General features: G+C 37.4%; 1 protein-coding gene and 1 non-coding gene across 4 annotated transcripts in view; one reads left to right on the top strand and one right to left on the bottom strand.

Moving 5' to 3' along the window:
• Positions 1 to 2,185: 2,185 nt before the first annotated feature.
• TRNAS-GCU (transfer RNA serine (anticodon GCU)) lies at positions 2,186 to 2,267 on the bottom strand. The gene has a single exon. It is a non-coding gene; the product is annotated as a tRNA-Ser (tRNA).
• A 314-nt stretch (positions 2,268 to 2,581) lies between these two features.
• KNL1 (kinetochore scaffold 1) overlaps positions 2,582 to 19,928 on the top strand; it is a 30,106-nt gene continuing 12,759 nt past the window's right edge. Inside the window, exons 1-11 of one of the 3 annotated variants that reach the window (XM_060760421.2) lie at positions 2,582 to 2,773; positions 5,966 to 6,019; positions 6,279 to 6,318; positions 7,733 to 7,792; positions 9,612 to 9,673; positions 10,441 to 10,487; positions 10,604 to 10,649; positions 11,372 to 11,409; positions 12,404 to 12,456; positions 13,794 to 17,669; positions 18,657 to 18,807. In XM_060760421.2, coding sequence (XP_060616404.2) covers positions 5,985 to 6,019; positions 6,279 to 6,318; positions 7,733 to 7,792; positions 9,612 to 9,673; positions 10,441 to 10,487; positions 10,604 to 10,649; positions 11,372 to 11,409; positions 12,404 to 12,456; positions 13,794 to 17,669; positions 18,657 to 18,807 — 4,408 coding nt within the window. In that variant the 5' untranslated portion in view covers positions 2,582 to 2,773; positions 5,966 to 5,984. The other 2 variants (XM_067462844.1, XM_060760430.2) reach the window with 2 other exon arrangements.

The following is a 19,928-nucleotide window of genomic DNA, read 5'->3' as shown; positions in this document are numbered from 1 at the left end:
TTGGGACAGCCCCATGGTTGCCATGGCAGACATGAAGTCCTGAGCCGCTCCTGTGAGGGTTGCCTCGGCATGGATGTTGAAGTCCCCCAGCACAAGAAGCCGTTGGGACTCCACCACCAGGCTCGAGACCACCCCCGCTAGCTCAGGCAGGGAGACTGTAGTGCAGCGAGGTGGACGGTACACTACAAGAATCCCTATTCTGTCCCGGTCACCCACCCTCAGGTGGACGCATTCGAAATTTGTGGTCTGCGGGATATAATGAAGAATAGTAACAATAGCAATACTGTTATCATTAACAGAGAAGGACAGGGTACAAATGTTTGAAATAAATAAAATAATAAATGATACCATTTTGGTACTGTACCTAAATATCTTAGTTAACTGAACTGAGGTTTTGTTTTTTCTTACTTCAAAGGAAGTTCAAGTTTCACTAATTTCAGTAGGAATATCTTCTGAATACAGATACATTCAGGGCTACTTCCCTTCATTTGTGTATGTAAGGGAGAACTACACAGAGAGCATCTACACCAGGCATGGACAAACTTCAGCACTCCAGATGTTTTGGACTGCAACTCACACAATTCCTAACAGTTTGCTGAGAGTTGTAGTCCAAAACACCTGGAGAGCTGAAGTTTGCCTATGCCTGATCTACACTGTAGAGTTAATGCAGTTTGACACCACTTACACTGCCATGACTCAATCCTATGGAATCCTGGGAGTTTTACAAACTTTTCAGCCTGCTCTGTGTTCACCTTTGACAGTTAAAGTGGTGTCAAATTGCATTAAATCCAGGGTGTAGTTGCGCCCACAGAGAAAGGGCACGTGTCCAATGTGATGTGTAGATAAGAAATACAAAAGTGAAAAGACATCTATGAATCCCAGTCCCATCGCTGCAACAAGTAAAAGAAAACCGAAGCTTTTACTTCCTGGTTAAATGGACGAACCCAGAGGGTGCTCACCAATGCTTCCTCTTCATCTTGGAAAGAAGTGACGAGCGGAGTGCCGCAGGGTTCCGTCCTGGGCCCGGTCCTGTTCAACATCTTTATTAATGACTTAGATGAAGGGTTAGAAGGCAGGATCATCAAGTTTGCAGACAACACCAAATTGGGAGGGATAGCCAATACTCCAGAGGACAGGAGCAGGATTCAAAACGATCTTGACAGATTAGAGAGATGGGACAAAACTAACAAAATGAAGTTCAACGGGGACAAATACAAGATACTCCACTTAGGCAGGAAAAATGAAATGCAAAGATATAGAATGGGGGACGCCTGGCTCGAGAGAAGTACGTGTGAAAAAGATCTTGGAGTCCTCGTGGACAACAAGTTAAACATGAGCCAACAATGTGATGTGGCGGCAAAAAAAGCTAATGGGATTTTGGCCTGCATCAATAGGAGCATAGTGTCAAGATCCAGGGAAGTAATGCTACCCCTCTATTCTGCCCTGGTTAGACCACATCTGGAATATTGTGTCCAATTCTGGGCACCACAATTCAAGAGAGATATTGACAAGCTGGAATGTGTCCAGAGGAGGGCGACTAAAATGATCAAGGGTCTGGAGAACAAGCCCTATGAGGAGCGGCTTAGGGAACTGGGCATGTTTAGCCTGAAGAAGAGAAGGCTGAGAGGGGATATGATAGCCATGTATAAATATGTGAGAGGAAGCCACAGGGAGGAGGGAGCAAGCTTGTTTTCTGCTGCCCTGGAGACTAGGACGCGGAACAATGGCTTCAAACTACAAGAGAGGAGATTCCATCTGAACATGAGGAAGAACTTCCTGACTGTGAGAGCCGTTCAGCAGTGGAACTCTCTGCCCCAGAGTGTGGTGGAGGCTCCTTCTCTGGAAGCTTTTAATCAGAGGCTGGATGGCCATCTGTCAGGGGTGATTTGAATGCAATATTCCTGCTTCTTGGCAGGGGGTTGGACTGGATGGCCCATGAGGTCTCTTCCAACTCTTTGATTCAATGAGTCTCTCTATCTGAGGAAGAACGCCTAAGTAAACCAGAAGAAAAACATGCAAAAGATTGTGAATGGCTCCTAAACCCACGACAAAACCTAATATTTGGACTTGGGAAAAAGAATGCAAAATGGGTGCTAAATAATTTGTCTACTTAACAAAACACCATTAGGATAATAATGATACAGTACAAGAGCATGACAATGTTTCACACGCAAAAAAAGGGTAACGACGAGGATGGGATTCGAACCCACGCGTGCAGAGCACAATGGATTAGCAGTCCATCGCCTTAACCACTCGGCCACCTCGTCACAGCAACCATCCTTCTCTCCCAGCCTATAAGGAACTGTTCTAAACAGATTCTCTTCCTCTACTCATGCATTTCTTTCCGAAATATAAATTCATTTTGAGCAATAACTTGATAGCATGCTCTGCGTTTACATTAAGCAATAAATGTGCCGATATGCCGCAGACCGCTCCTTCGAGGCTTTGACTCCCTTTCTGTCTACTAGTGCTGCGGAGAGGCATAGAATTAACCGAGTGGGCGCAGCCATCTTGTACGGAAAAAGGGCGCTGCCATGTTACGTTAAAGTCGAGGCGTTCCTGCGGCAGGCAAGGCGCATGCGTGGGACCAAGCGGTTAGTTTGAATACGGCGCCACTAATGGCGGCCTCAGCCAGGCAGTGACATTGAGTGAGAGCAGAGAAAAGGCGGCCAGGGAGTCGCTGTCTTCTTTCTCCTCAGCCGTGGGACCCGGAGGCTCGGAAGGAAGACGGAAAGGGTCCCTATTCCGGTTTGGAAGCGCTTTTTCTGACTAGGTGAGGTGGAAGCGGAGGCAGGGCGTCACGGTGAGGCCAAATGAGCGCTTGAAAACCGGGCTTGGCGCTTCCACGGCCTTCTCCTCAGGAGCCACAACGCCTTCTGACGGTACTCTTCTTACCACTTAGCCAAGGCAAATTTCGGCCCTCCAGGTGTTTTGGACTTCAACTCCCACCATTCATAACAGGTGGAGACAGTATTATTATGGATATAACTGGGTTCTGAAGTGACTGGTCAAGGTTGCTGCTTCATTTACGTCAAAGGGAGTGGAATTCTTTATGCAATCTTATTGTAAAACTAGCTGTCCCCTGCCACGCATCGCTGTGGCCCAGTCTCTGTAGATGTGTTTTGAGTGTGTATATATTTGTGTGTATGTGTCTATATGTGTGTTTGTGTATGTATATATATATGTAGTTTTAAGCATGCGTTGTAATGTATTTTTTTGCTTTTTAGCTCTTTAAGTCTCTTCTGCTGTGTTTTTCAGTGTTTTTATGAGTGACTAGCTGTCTCCTGCCACGCGTTGCTGTGGCCCAGTCTGGTGATCTGGAAAATAAAGTAATGAAAAAGTGTTGGTTTCTAATATATCTAATTTCTTTCTGCTTGTGAGTAAACAGTGTTTCTTGCTGTTTCTTTGTCAGTGTTGATGTGGAGATTGTCTGGTTTGCCTTCTCTGGAACATGCAACATATAATTGTCCTTCTTTAGGGGTCCCTTTCAAATCTATGATACTCTATCTCTGCGTGAGTGAATCATATCTATCTTTCTATATCTATGGCTGGATAGCTCTTTGTCAGGAGGACTTTGATTACGTTTTCTTGCCCTGATAAAGGGAGTTGGACTGGATGACCTTAAGTATTTTCTGTTGGTCATGGGTGTTCTGTGTGGGAAATTTGCCCAATTCTCTCGTTCATGGGGTTCAGAATGCTCTTTGATTGTAGGTGAACTATAAATCCCAGTAACTACAACTCCTAAATGTCAAGGTCTATTTTCCCCAAACTCCATCTGTGTTCATATTTGAGCGTACTGCGTGCTTGTGCCAAGTTTGGTCCAAATCCATCATTGTTTGATTCCACAGTGTTCTCTGGATGTAGGTGAACTACAACTCCCAAACTCAAGGTCAATGCCCACCAAAACCTTCCAGTATATTCTGTTGGTCATGGGAGTCCTGTGTGCCAAGTTTGGTTCAATTCCATCGTTGATGGAGTTCAGAATGCTCTTTGATTGTAGGTAAACTATAAATCCCAGCAACTACAACTCCCAAATGTCAAAATCTTTTTTTTTTTTTAGTGATGGGCACTCCTTGTGTTGTGAGACGTTTTGTTGCCAAATTTGGTGTGATTTCGTTCATTGGTCCTTTTGTTTTTAAGGTACTCATTATGCACAGAGCATTTTTAGATAGATAGATAGATAGATAGATAGATAGATAGATAGATAGATAGATGGTCACTCGTTGTCCTGAGAGGTGTATTGTGTCCAAATTTGGAATTTCAGTCCAGAAAAAGGAACTTGTTCAAGCTCTGATTGTTATATGCTTCTTCTTTTTGTCCAAGTTAGTTCTTGCCACCTGCTTGAAACTATCTCTTGTGCAGATTGACTTGAGAGGAAATCTGCATGTCTCCAATAGACTGTAGCCTTTGTTCCCAGTAGCTCTTGAGGGTAGATCTTCCACCCTGCAAGTTATTCCATAGAAACAGTCGCCGAGTTATGAATAAGATTTAAGTGTAACTCCAGCCATAATACACACACACACACACACACACACACTCATTATTTAGCTTTGGATAGCATAGGAAGATTAACACGCCTGTGGTGTTTGTTTTGTTGTCTGTACCTCTGTTCAGAGGATTTCACCTCATTTTCTGTTCCTGTGATACCGTATATATTCAAGTATAAGCCAACCCAAATTTTACCACAAAAAACTGGGAAAACGTATTGACTCAACTATAAGCAAAGGGTAGGAAGTGCAGCAACTACTGGTAAATTTCAAAATAAAATGGATACCAATAAAATTACATTAATTGAGGCATTGGTAGGTTAAATGTTTTTGAATACTTACAAAAAACTGCAATTTAAGACTGTCCAACTCTGATTAAACCATTATTCTAACCACCTTCAATGTAAATGTGCTTATGTATCCTTCCAATAATATAAAGAGAGTAAAATAGTAAATGTAATAAAAATAATAATAGAGTAAATTAATGGAAATGTAATAATAATAAATAGAGTATAATAATAAATGTAATATAAGAAGAATAAATAAAGGAAAATAATAGAAATGTAATAATAATAATAGAGTAAAATAATAAATGTAATAATAATAATTGAGTAAAATAATAAAAAACTTTGACTCCAGTATATGCCGAGGGGGCCTTTTCAGCCCAAAAAAGGACTGAAAAACTTGGCTTGTTCTTGAGTATATACGGTAATTGGATTTTGAAAAAATTGGCTTGTTGTGGAAGCAAGATTGGTGAGAAAGTTTCAGGGGAGACACTTTTTCCACATGCTAACTCTTTCAGGGGTAAATTTTCCTTCCTAAGGGTAGATCCTTTCAATTCCTGTTGTCTCACCTCTGTTCTTAACAATGAGCCGTTTGTAAGTCAGGTGTTTGTAACTCGGCGACTGCCTGTACTTTGTTTCTAAGTAATATTTCCCTGGAATCACAGGAATCTGTCTTCCTGATTAAAGTTGTATTGTTTCTGTTTTAGATGTACAAGCCACAGTGTTTTTAGATTTAATTTCCCTGGTTGAAGGCTTACTTTATATTTTCTAGAAATATGACATAAATAAGGAGCATTTTCATTCAAACGTTTCATGATAAATCAGGAAGGAGAGTTAAAATGAATTCCAAAATTCCAGTTACTACATTGGTCTAAACTTCCAAGCCCACATCAGAAACTGCGCCAACTGCCAGCTTTTGTGAATTTTAAAAATTGTATTATGTGATGTTTTATGTGTGTTCCCTGTTGTAAATTTATTATGTCATTGTTTATATGCTTATGTATTGTTTATTTTATGTGTGGCACTTCGAGTGTTTTTGTGAACTGCCCCTGAGTCCCTTTGGGGAGATGGTGGTGGGGTTTAAATAAAGATGATGATGATGATGATGATGATGATGATTTTTTCCTGATGGGTGGAGTTGTTGTATTGTGCCTCTGACAGTGTTTTGAGAAACTAATGTGTCTATTGTTTCAGGTAACCAGAGTCTTTCAAAATGGACAGAAGTTATTCTGAAACAAATGAGGAAAAGTAAGTTGAGGTCTCAGTATTTTCTATCTTGACTGTTTATTGTTCTTTGTAATAAAATGGGTTGATGTGTTGATTAATACTTCTTTATCGCCTAATATGTCAGAAAATGTGTATTTCTTTCACACTGGAAATGCACCATAACTATTTATTGATACTGGCTTTATTTTGTGATTCATTGTGGACAAATGTGTGTATGAAGTGCTGAGGAGGAATGAGATTTTGTCTTTTAGACTGAGTGCTTTTTCTTGCTTTTTTATAGAGACTTCACAGATGGTACAATTAAAAGAAGAATTTCTTCAGTAAGTGCAACATATAAATCCTATATATTTAATCATTGTAAAGGCAAGTAATTTTAGTCATGATTCCTTATCTAAAGAGACATTTTAGTATAAAACTAGGAATCGAAAGAAGATGTTTCAATGTCCTTTTAAATTTACCAACACCACTATAGAATAATAATTTTAAAAGACTATATTTCCATTACAAATAAATGGAAGACTTTGAGCTTATGTGTGGATTGTTTATTTTCTTCTATGAATATATCTTTGCATGACCTGCAAAATAGAGTTCTTAATGATGGCTCCATTGAGTAACCAAGGTCAAAATATTAAATTTAAAGTGCTGTTTTTGCAACAGATACTATTTATTTACTTTATGTATACCTCGTCTTTCTCCCCATAGGGACTCAAGGCAGTTAACAACCACACAGTCTGATGTAGTTTAAAACAAAGCAAATACAAACATTAGAAACATATTAAATAGTACTGTTTGGATATAATATTAAAATGCAAAGGTATAATAAATACAATTAAAATTACATTTAAAACTGACCACCCTCCCAGAATCCCACCAGCGCCTCCCCAGCAGCATGTCCCTCACCCTCCTCAAATGCCTGCTGTCACAGAAAGGTCTTTACCTGCTTACAGAAGGTAAGCAGGGATGTGGCCATCTAGACAAATTGGTTAAAATTTTATGAATCTGGAAGCAGACTGCTCTCAAGAAGATTGTCTATTTAAAGCTGTGTACAAGAATTTTGCAAACAACTGAGGGCATATCTACACTGACCACTTAGATTGGTGTGTAACTAGCAGAGGAGAAAGCAGTTTAAGTGTGCAAATGATCAGGTGGCAAACCCTGGAGCCAGTTAGAGGCCTTGATGGTCTCCAACCAGTTTCACCCCAAAATCCGCAGCCTCCATGATTTCATGGCTGTGGAAGTATTGAGGGTTTTTTTCACACACACACAAGCAGCTTACCAGAGTACCTAAGCCTTAGTTGGAATTTGTAGAAGCATACTGAAATCCTTTTCATACACACAGCATGCACATTCATTCATTCATTATCTAAAACATGACTACATTCTGATTCTGCTTTTTATATGGAGTGTGCTCATTTATGTTTGAGCTGATGTGATTAGATTCTCATTCTTGGTTATTAATAATTACAATAACAGAGTAGGGCAGAGCATTTACTGACAAGGCCTGGCTATAGGATTTTAAAAATATATATTTTGAACCAAAAAGTTTCATCACAGACTGCTTTTAAATTTCACATTCTTTCAGTCTGTATGAGCTAAAGCTTACACTGGTTTTCTAGGGTGCAGTTTAGAATAAAAGTGTTTACTGTAAATTATTATTAAAATGTAATAGTTGAAATTAGTTATTTGGTGCTGTAGAGATTATGTTCTCTTTATCTATGCCTATTTCTCATTTAGATTTTAAAAGCTCCAAGAACTCCTCTCCAAACTTTAGGGAGTGGAAATGAATTAATCCAGGTATGCATTAAATGATTACTTTGGGAATATTTTACATATGAAACTCTTTTGCAAGCAGTATCAGTGCCCACAGCTTCCACTGGTTGAAAACCCCCCAATGTTATGCAGGTTGATTCTACCTTATTCTGAAAAGGAAAACCTTCAAAAACTAAAACATTGCACCACCTGCTTGTGCCTTTAAGGCAGTGGTATTAGTGCTCCTGCTAAATTGTCCCTCAGGTCCCCCATCTCTCTCCAGCCTCACATTTTTATGAGATGCCAAGTCAGAGAGAGACTGAGGCCCCTTCTCCATTGCCAGATAATACAGGTTATCAAAGAAAATCCACATTATCTGATTTGAACTGGATTATCTTAGTCTACACTGCCATATAATCCAGTTCAAAGCAGATAATGTGGATTTTATATAGCAGTGTAGAAGGGGGCCAAGAGGCTAATCTATGAAATGGCAGGAAATGCCATGGTGAATTCAGTCTCACCTTTCTCTCACTTCTCACTCCTTTTCTTTTGACAGAGGGTTGGCATGGCGAAGGTGGTGTAAGGAGCTAGTCACCTCTTTGTTCTCCCTCATTCTTTTTTCTTTCGCCATTTTCCTGGGAGGTGGAGGTTCCCTTTCTATTCCCCTTTGCTGTTTTTCTTGGGGTGGGGTTGAGGTGTAGGGGAGATGTACTGAGTTTGAGCCTCCCTTCTGTGTCTTTCTTTCTCGGCTTTCCTTCTTTTTTCTATTTCTCTCTTTCATCCTCCCTCCCTTCTTTCTTCTCCTTGGACTCTTCCCTTTATAGCACCCCCCTATAGCATTTCCCCCACCTTATCACAGACAATACCAGCACCCAATGAACAAGATAGAGGGCTGGGGGAAGTGAAAGAATCAGTGAAATGGCAACAAGCATATATATTTAAGTATATGCAAATATAGATATTAAAAAACAAGTGTTTGGCTTAATGTTGTAATGTTCTATTTTTTTTTTTACAAGAATAATATTACTATTCATGTCTTGAAAGTTAAGCTAAAAAATCACCCCCCAAAACCTGGGCTGACTTTTCCATGGGTCAATATGAGTAGTAGACTTTAATTCTTACTTTAAAAAAGGAACCATCCTTTCTCTGAGCAGAATGGTGAACAGCAAGAGTTTAGTTCATCCTGAGAGAATCTTAAAACAACACCCCCTCTACTCTCTCAGGGCAGAGAAATGGAAGCTGCTGAGGTGGCATTGGTGCTTTTCCATCTCCATGGAATGATTTTTGACTTATCATCAAAATCATACCAAAACTTCCCTTGACTTATACAAAAGTATACATAATACTAAGCTTTTGTATTCTATCTCAGAAAGCATCCATTAAGATATGCTTTGCATCTTGATCAAGTGAGATGCCAATTTTGTTCAAGGCAGTAAGATTCTTAGAATTAAGCTTAAAAATTATTTTGTTATTTCACTTGGTCCTAGCACATTGCTAGAGTTGCAGTACACAACCAGAGTTGATCAGTTGCATGTGTGCATGTATACATATTAACGTATGTGAAAATTATAATTTATATTTGTTCAGCTAACATGGATATCTTAATACATTTTAAATAAAGGTCTAATGTAATGCTATCAAGCATTATTACTAAACTTGGTGGTGCAAACCACCAGCTATCAATCTATTTTGATTTTTTTAAAAAATAGTAACAAAATATGGCACTAGTCACAACACTATAGAAAGAAGAAAAAACAATTCTGTACATGCAATAGTCTGATAATCTTTTTATATATGTCATCAACATTTTTCTTTTAATTTTTAATTGCTTTCTGTGGTTTTTATTTCTGTGTTGCATATTTAGAACTGCAATGTTGAGAAACGTCAGAGAAATTCTAGGCGTGTCAGTTTTGCAGATACTATACGGTGAGTTAGTTCTCAAAGATATGTCATCTGTAATTTTCATCCTGAATACAGTACTGGGAAATAATGAGCTGTTCCACTTTGATATATAAATTAACAAGAACATCTTTGTAATAAAAATCTTCTTCAAGGAATCAAATGTCTCAATGCAGAGAGAGAATGGTCTCTGAAATATTGCTCCTGGAGGCTAGGTATTTGGAGGTGTTACCATTTGTCTTCTCTGCTTGAGCTAGAAAGTTTAGCTCCCAGTCTGTGTCAAAGAAGAAGACTGCATGTATATGTGCCTTCAAGTCAGCTGTTGATTTGCGGGTCAGACAAATGGCTGAAATACTCAGGAATGGTGTGCCATGGGAACATTGTAGTGTTAATAATGCCCTGAATTCTTTCTCTGCTTCTTGCTAGAAAAATTGCTAGCATAGACAAAAGTAGAATAGTGGCTGAAGGAATGGGAGAGGCAGACAGTTCATTTTTATGTCAATATGTTGCCAGCATAGCAATATAGTCTCAGAGAAGTAGCATGTGATTTGAATCTTGATCCCCGGAATTGTAGGCCAGCACTCAAACCATTACACCATATTGGGTTTCTCAGTGTACTTTTGCTTTTGTTATAGCACAATAGGAAATATCTCTATCTGCCAAAAAATGGAATTGAAATGGTCTATAAGTGTGTGTGTTAATATGTGAATGGGCTCCCTCAGTTCTGGCCTGTGACAAACAAACAAAAAATACTACACAACATATTTTCATAAGTTGAACTCTTGTTTTCTTAGGGTCTTCCCACCAGATCCTCAAATCATTGTGGAATCAAAGCAGGCAGGTGAGCACTGCATTTATATTATCAGTTGAGCAGGGTCAATTAAGTTCTTATTCTCTTCACTATTGTTTCCACAAACACATCTCATAAGGCTAATATTTCTTTTGTGTTTTTAACAGTTTCAGAAACAGCTGGAGAACCAAGAGTTCAAGATTTTTTTCAAAAGTAAGTATTAAAAAATCTCCTAACCAGACAATAATTTGAAAAGGGCTGCAGAACTTTTCAGCTTATAATAGCCTTTTAAAATCAATATTTTGTCACAATATAATTCTCAACCTATAAAAAATCTCTCTCCAACCCCCCACCCCCCATGAATTAGAATTTAGAAGCTTGATTTATGCTGGTAACCCGAGATATTTGTTTTTAATGTGACGTCCATTTAAGTATATTTTTATAGCACATTCACCAAGGTTTAGAGTTAACAACTTTATAAAGGAACTGCTGTGTAGGAAGCTTTTTATATGTGAATCGCCCTGAGTCCCCTTCGGGGTTGAGAAGGGTAGTATACAAATATCGCACATAAATGAATAAATAATATGTTTTTGCTTGGGAAGGATGAGTTCATTGACAGGATACTTCCAATACAACTGTTTTTAACCTAAAAAAGAAAAAAAGGTGTCAGAGGGAAGAGTCCAATTTATTTTAGTGTGAATTTGCACAGATTTAAAATCATTTTTTCCAGATTTATTATGAAGTGTACAATTAATTGCATGGGTATTTAACCAGTTAAAATGCCGGGGTTATTTGGATCTGAGAAATTTTCATATTTTTCATTTGTAAAATGAAAACCTATATCCAGGGTCTACAGCTTTCTGTTAATACTTAGTTCATTTTTCTGAAATGATCTTATATAATTAAAATTATACATTATTGTATTTTTTTTAAAGAAATGAAGATCCAGAAGTTGTTTCATGTGAGATCACTGGTAAGTATAAAGCCCCAAAGCATTTTAGGTAATTCAAAATTTCTCTCTATGCTTTTCCCCTGACTTTGTGAAATGATCATTTTAATTATTATTATTATTATTATTATTATTATTATTATTATTATTTCTAACCTGTCCTCTCTACCCATAGGGATTTAGGGCAGTTTACACATACAAAAGGCAAATATTTGATGCCATATATAATCGTAAAAACAAAAGCAAAGATATAAAAAAATAACTCAATAAAACAATAAAATACAGATCATAATTAAAAGCACATATAAAATAAGCTCTATGGGAGAGATGTAAGGAGCAATATAGACAGGAATTGACTGAACAGTCACTTTCTTTTGTGGGGGGGGGGGGCAGTTATTTCATCATGGTTTTGGCAATCTGGGCTGTTTCAGTTCCAGGGGAGGCCTTTATGTAGCCAGAAGTTAAGTGGAACTTTAAAACTGGTTTACTTCCTGATGAAATGAAGCCTAGGATGATTTAAACATATGGAGATTGTTTTTAGCAACAGGTGGGAGTTAAAACAGCTTAAAAATCCAGTGGGGCACATTCCAGGGTTATTGTTGCTGTCTAAGGTCCTGAGGCAAACTAATGCTTCTCCTCAACCTTTGGCAGATGCCCATTGAGCCAGTGCTGCAAAGTAATCCTAAATTGGGGGGGGGGGGGGGAATCCTTCACACTGTTTCCCTCTGTGGTTCCCAAGATGGTAACACTTTTTTCATGATGTCATTTTTTTCTCTTTCTAAAAAAATTAAGTTATTTTCTGAAGGTTTATTCATATGCAGAAATAACTTTATGCACTTCAACTTGTAATTCTGCCTTTTTTAGATTTTGGCCTTTGCAGTCATTGCAATGTAATACCAAAAACCAATCTTAATTAGAATTTTGCCCTTTGACTGAAAGAGGTTCTCAAGACTTGAGTTTGAAAACTGCATGCTCTGCTAACCAGAAATAAAAGTTTGATTTTTCTTCTTCTTAAAAGGGATGAGCACTTTACTTCATGCTCCCATCCAGACATGTTTGCAGCCAACAGAGGTAAGAATACAGGATCTTCTTTCATCCATGTAATCTAGTTCCTAGTATCTCAATTTTATGCAGCTTTACAAAGAATATGTATATTCCAGCAGAATGTATTTAGAAAGAGTGTGTACATCTCATGTGTGTATGTATGTATGTATCCCTTTCTCTTGTTGGGTGAAGATGCACCTTTGTTCAGCTACCCATACTGATCAGGGGAAAAGCTTCTAACTCGGGTGTGTGGAAATACCTGGCTGTATGGTTTTAAAGGGATACAGTTCCTTCCCACCTGTGATCATATTTGTCATCTACCTTAGTATGTAGTTCCCAATCAGAGAGGGAGGCAAGGTGATCAGTGTTTCTACATGAAAAATTCCTCTTTCAGATATGACATAGTGGATGGCCCTTCACATATGCCCAGTGTTAGGAGTCATGCTATTTTCTCTGATATTTGATTGCAGAGATCCCACCAGATGCAATCCTGCACTGTTAGCTAAAAAGTGTTGCATATATGTATGGTCTCCCAAACTAGAAAAGAGAACATTAATCTTGGGTAGAGAAGGAGCTTCAGGGGATCTGTGGGAGAAAAAAGGGTTGTCCCAATTTTCTGTGGAAAAGTGGCCTTTTTTTCAAAATTGCAAAATGCAATAGTTGTGTCCAGTACAAATTGAAACTTATCCTGTCAATTTGGGAACATAAAATGTATTAGAGTATATGTAACTTGGTGTGTGATAAAATGGTGAAATTTGCTACATTAAAAGTACAGTTAATTCAGAATATAATTAAAATTGAACTTTTGAACATTTTATTTATTTGTTAAAAAAATTAAATGGAGCTATAAGATCTTGAACTGTTAGGAGCACCTTTGATTTTCTCAGTTTAAGAAAATCAACCCCCACTCATAAGTAAAAACAGAAAAAAAACTATCAACCATGTTAAAACTAAACTATTTTATCTCCATTAATTTTGCATAATGTTAAGAAGATACAGTGCATTCATTTCCATTAAAAGAACTGACAGGCTGTTAAAATGATCTGGTACTATACAAAAAAGAACTCCTCCAACATAGTTTTTAGAAATGATTTTAGTGGCAATAAATATATGAACAACTTACCTAAAACATTTTACTCATTATAAAATAAAATATTCCAGAATCTTTGTTTTTTTCCCATTTTTTTCAGGAAAAAAAATTACCTGTTGTTTTGAGACAAATCTCTATGTTAAGCACAGAATTCAGATGAAAAGAAAGTTATTGCTTAACCAGTTTAAAGAATGAGCTGGCCTTTTATTTTAATGTCTCTGAAATCCAACTAGTTAATAGCCTAATACTTAGAAGTATCTGCTTTTTTTAATAGTGTTGGGATGCAGAATCTTGTCAAGCATGGAACAAAATGGATAGAACAGTCATATTTTCAGATGAAAATGAAATGGATATGACGTCTGGTCACACAATGTTGATTACCCATGACATTAGAATCTGTGAAGAAATTAACAACACAAGGAAGATAAATTTCGAACCATATTCAGCTGATTTAAAATCGGGAAATGAAACTTCACAAATGAATGAATGTCATTTATTCAGCAGCCCTGAAAAAATGAAACAGACAAGTTTATCTCAACAGCAGCTGAACACTGAAAACACCCCTAAAATTAACTTTAGTGACTTCATGAACAGCTTGAAGTCTACCGTGCATTCTCTACCTGCAGGAGTTCTGGAAAGAAAAGTTGGTTATTCCTACTTTCATGAGGAAGACTGCAACACAACCACTGCTTCTGAAGTAGTTTATAATATACAAAACCATGTAACATCTAAACTTTCTAACAAAAGTACTGTCACACTTCCTTCAAAGCAGGTAGCTTATGAACAAGAAAATACAGGCATGGTTATTACCAATATGGAAAATGTTTTGCCACCTGGAACTAGCTCACTTAACATAGCAGATTCCCAAGAAAGCTCTAGGAGAGATTGGTCAGCTAGTAATAACATGGACAGTAATGGATTAAAGACTTCTAGAAATCCATTTGGTGTTCAAGAGGATCAACGTGTGTGTGCAAATGAACTAACCATGAATCATATAGAATCAATTGCTGATAAAAAACATACTGAGATAAAGGAGGATGCCCCATTTGCTCATTATTATAAAACCAGTATAATGCCTAGGCCTGTTGACTCTGTCACTTCTATGCCTGTTTTCCATGCAGACAAAACTACTGCATTTTGTGACTTCAGTGCAGATATGGAACTAACAGGGAATTGCACAGGTTTAGCTTGCGAAGAAAATTTCAAGGGAATAGGCAATCCTTTTGCTCTGGATTTTGGCAAACAGGGAAATAATGTCTCCAGGCTAATGGAGAAAACTATTTTTCAAGAAGAGCATATGGACATCACAAACAATCAAATCCCTTCACATTCTTATCTACATTCTGCTTTGAATGAACGACCTGGTCCACTTCAAGAGGTTACTTATAATACAATGGGTCTACCAAATTCAAGAATACTGGATATTCCTCAGACATCCTGCCTCCCTGAGACAAACTATTGCCCACTTGGTCCAGTAACAAAGAGTTTTGGAAGTCAAGCAGTGAGTCCCTTTCTTTCCTCATCCAATGACATTATGCAACAGGCTCATACCATAGTAGGAGAAAATAAAATGGAAAAAAAGAGTGGACTTTCAAACAGAGTGTCCTTAATTTCAGATGATAAAACTGCCACATTTCATTTCAGTGAGAACATGGACATTACTAAACCTATAATTTACTTAGAAAACTCTCTGAATGCTCATAGGTTCCTGGCTATGCCTCAGCAAGGAATAGAAAATGATCGAAAAAATGTGATAGGGTTGAACAGTAATAATACTGTTCAATTTTCCCTAAATGAAGACAATGAAATTGATATTACCAGAAGCCATACAGTGCCAGTAAAGTGTTATATGCAGCCATGTCAGAGAACCCATCAAGCATGCTCTATACAATCTGCAACTGAATCTGTTTATATGTGTAATGATTATATGGATGAAACCAGAGCTATAACAGGAGTGATAGATCAGTTTATAGAAACACCTACAGAAAAACGAAGTAATGAATCTAGGAGAAGGACACTTACTGGACCACTCAAAGATAGGACTATTGTACTTAATGATGAAAATGAAATGGAAATTACACAGAGCCATACAGTGGCATTAAAACATGATGATGTTGCTAAAAGTGTGGATGTTCCTGTTTCATCAGCTCTTTTTTCAAAGAAAATTTCCATGCTTACAGTTGGTGAGGATATGAAAATAACTAAGCCTGTTGAATATGTAACTGAAAAATCTCTGCAAAATGAAAGAAAGAAAGAAGTAACAACATCAGCTAGTGAAAAAACAAGACCTGCCCTGACTGAACACAATGGCATGAGACTTACCAAGAGACTTACAATGGCAGTAGAGGAAACTCCTCAATTGTTTTCCCTAATGCTTGCAGAGAAACGCAACATGTCTATACATAGCGGTGACATAAGTCAGTCCACACATTTTGTTCCAGCAAATAAAACTATCCTTTTTATGCACAATAATGACATGGAAATAACTAAGCCCATGACATCCACATCTTTAAAAGATACCAGAGTCAATGATTTGGAAGTGGAAAAAGAAGAAACTATCAAAATGATTCTACAAGGAAGAACAAAGGAAGAGACTGATGCTTACTTGCCTGATAACTGTGAAATGGAAATTACGAGGAACCATACAGTACAAATAAACCATGATATTCTCCATCAAGTTAAGGAAACTCCTCAAGGATTGACCTCAGCTTCTGTTGGTAAAACCAACATATTTACTCACTTGAGTGATGCAAAAACTCAGTCCAAAACTTTTGCTCCTGCAGATAAAACATTTACTTGCAATAATGACCTGGAAATAACAATGCCTGTATCCGATGCGAGTTTCACTGCTTTGTCACTAAAAGGAAAAGAGATTAGGAAGACTACATTACTAGGGTTAGATAAATATGATACTATTGTTTTTTCACAACATGATGCTGAAATGGAGAATACAAAGTGCCATACAGTGAGAGTTACCCATGACATTTTATCTCAATGTGCAAGGTCTCCACAAGTATCATTTCATCAGGATAATATGAACACAACAGGATCTCATACTGTTACTAAGGAAATGGTGGCTGATAATCCACAGGTCAATAAAAAACATTCTATCACACTTGATAATAAAACAGACTTGCCTTGTAAGGCAACCCTCCAAGCTGAGCCCACTTTTCCTGTCAGCACTAATGCTACCTATAATGGGAATCTCGAGGAAAGTGAGAAAAAAGAAATGCCAGATAAAAACATAAAACAGAATATGAATAAAGTGCTTTCTCATACACATGGTGAGGAAATACAAGATATAGATGTTACAGAAAACCAAATAGTTTCCATTTATGGCTCTAATAATGATGTACCTGATGCTACAAAAGAGATATTAAACCCTTTCACAAAGTCCAATGAAAAGGCAGTTGTTTCAGACGGCAATAACATGGAAATCACCCAGAACTACAGAACAGGGATTGAATTTATGCACATGAATGATAACAATGAATGCCACACAAATTCTGAAGCTAAATTGAGCTCTGGATTTCCTCCTTTGGTTAATGATTACAAAAGCAAATTAGAGATTGCCAAAACTGAGAAAAATCCTAAACTAACAACAAAGCTGGATTCTTCCCTGAGTGTGAAAGAAGATCCTAAAAAAGACTTGGATACTGCCGCCTCTACAGAATGGACAGAGGGTGCTTCTCTTAAAGTACCCTTGCATACCGAAAGCTATAACATTACAAAATTGCCCTTGGGTATCTTTCCACCTAAGCTACCAAGTAAAAGAAAGTCTACCGTTTCAAATACAGAATGTGCAACTGCTGGATTAGAAAAGAGAAAACAAACTCAAGATTCAGAAGTTTCTCCGCTTATTAAAAGATTATCAGACAAATTAGCACAAAATCCAAATCTATCTTGTTATATAAATGAAGAATTGCTTCCTGCATATGAAGAAGAAATTGATTCTAATGAGGCTTTAAGTTGTGATATGCCAGAAAAGCTTTATGATGTGCAGAAGGATGTAGGAACTGCTGGTAATGAAGGCGGCCTGACTGAAACTAATAAGAGACAAAGGGCTTTGAATCAAGAAAACGAAGAACTTCAAAAAGAAAAAAAGTTCAAGAGAGATGAGGGCTGGAATGACTCTACTGATTTCAAGCAGGTGTGTATAATATTATTAATTTGATATGGTTACTTTTACTAGCAAAATATGCTTCTGTGCATTACATAATTAAAGTAATGCTTAACAATGAATTATCATGTGAGGAAATTGCTATAAATGCATTAAATGAACATTTTTTCTTGTTCTTTGACACTCCTTTTTAAAACAATGCTTAGGTTATGTATATGTAAAGAATGTTTATGTAGCATTACTCCAAAGCACAGATGATCTGTTTGGTTAACTAGTTTGGTCTTTTTATTGTTGTTCAAAGCTAAATATGTATATATTGAAGTAAACTTCCACTGACTTCTGGTTTCAGTGTAAGGAGTTAATGCGAGTCCACAGAATGAAAATTTAGTCCTAAGCTCTTTGAATTAACTACCTGCCTGATTAAATCTTTTTTAAAAACTAGAGCAATTTGTAAGATGGGTGTCAAAATTGGCAGGCAGGTCATTATTAATGTTGACAACTTGCAGGCATGTTTTAACAGAACAATGAAAGCATAATAGATTGCATTAATATAGTCATCTTCATTGTATTAATCCAACTGAAGGCAGTAACCATCTGAGTACCATGAAAGCAATAACAAGGTCATTTAGTATACTTCTGATTGATAATTGCTGAGAATTCCAAATACAGGGGATTTTCATGGTCCAATTTTGCCCGATTATTTCAGGGTGGCTTAGCCCTCTCCAAGCTGAGCCGGGTGAGACTTGTGTGCTTCACTGGTCCACGATAAATAAAATATGCTAGGCAATTCCATAGTGGTAATTGAATTCAAAGGTACTTTTTCCCTGCTAAGGAAATACAGGATTACAGCTCAACACGGCTTTCCAGGAATCTGGAAAACTTGTTGATAACATTCCACTATGGAATATCTAAAAAGTGCTATTGTGATGATCCATGGCAAATAATAAAAACATTTTGGTAGATATACAAGCTTCATATTGATCTAATGTTTACTAAATGATAACTATTTTAATTTAGCCCCTCTGCAGCACAGCCATTGCTTACATCCAGGGAGCAACCCAAGAAGATAAAAATGTTCCAGAATTCATAGCTGTGAACCTGGAAAAGACGCAAGGCAGCAACTGCAGCTCTTTGGATTCAGGCAAGACTGATACAGACTTCAGTAGTTGTAAGGATTCCTCCTTAATCTGATTATTTTGGTTTCCTCTAACCTAGTAGATATAGGAACTATAGTATTATTTATGCAGCTGATGTTTCTCTTTCAGTGATAAGAATATTTTTTTGACATTACTTAGTTCAGATGCAGGGTTTATATAAATATGGATAAATGTCAGATAGTCATGTTGTAGTTCTCAGTGCCTCACTGTGCATCCCTGATTCAGTCTTATCTTCCAAGGGACTTAGTGTTTCTTGAAATCTTGCAGAGTTTCTGAAGACAACTTGCTTAAATATTGTATCCATATGCATAGCTTTTGCTCTAGGTAACCATGCTACTGTTGCAAGCCTGCCTAAATCCATATCATTGCAAATATTTCATTTGTATTCCAATAAGATTTTACAGCAGTGATCTCTTGAAGGAGAAATGGTCTAAAATCAAGTGGAGCTTCACCCAGTTTATTCCAAATTTCTTTCCTCAACAGTGTTTTTCCTACAAGCACACGTTTAATCCTGATACTCTTGTTGAATTTTAGAAAAGACACAGATGCCTATAAAGGACAGAATTTCTTTTTATAGACCCAAACCTTGCCACCAGTGGGGCTCTGGATAGTTTCTCTATGATGGGAAAACCTATTCAGCCAAGCATAAGACCCCCAGTCTCAGTATACTTTGCATTTGTACTGTTAAACACAGTCAGCTTTCTTCCAGGAAGCAAAAAGGTCAATACCATAGATGCATGGCTGGCTAAGAGCGGAGGTCCATGTACTTCAGCACTGCCTTGTCCAGCGGTGGCTAATGAACATTGAAACAGGATGTGATATATAGGATTGCCTCATCAGCATAGCAGCTGAAGACATAAACATAAGTCTATCTTTTCAACTATTATGGTTATCAAAGAATGATAAAACTGTTCTCCATGAACTAGTTTTATCATGTTGATAGCTGTCTAAGCCAGCATAACCATAATCATATTTTCAATAAATTCCAAATGCTGAATTTTAACACTCTTGTGTCATTGGAGCAATAGAGATTACATCCCAGTTCAAAGAATGGCCATTGGTCAGAAGATTGAGCAGCCCCTTCTACCACCATAAAATAACTCTTCTCTAACTGATTTGGAGGCGGCTTTAG

The sequence above is a fragment of the Anolis sagrei genome, chromosome 1, assembly GCF_037176765.1.
Source record: "Anolis sagrei isolate rAnoSag1 chromosome 1, rAnoSag1.mat, whole genome shotgun sequence".
NCBI lineage: Eukaryota > Metazoa > Chordata > Lepidosauria > Squamata > Dactyloidae > Anolis > Anolis sagrei.
The sequence above is the reverse complement of the archived record's forward strand: the minus strand, read 5'-3'. Positions and strand labels throughout refer to the sequence as shown.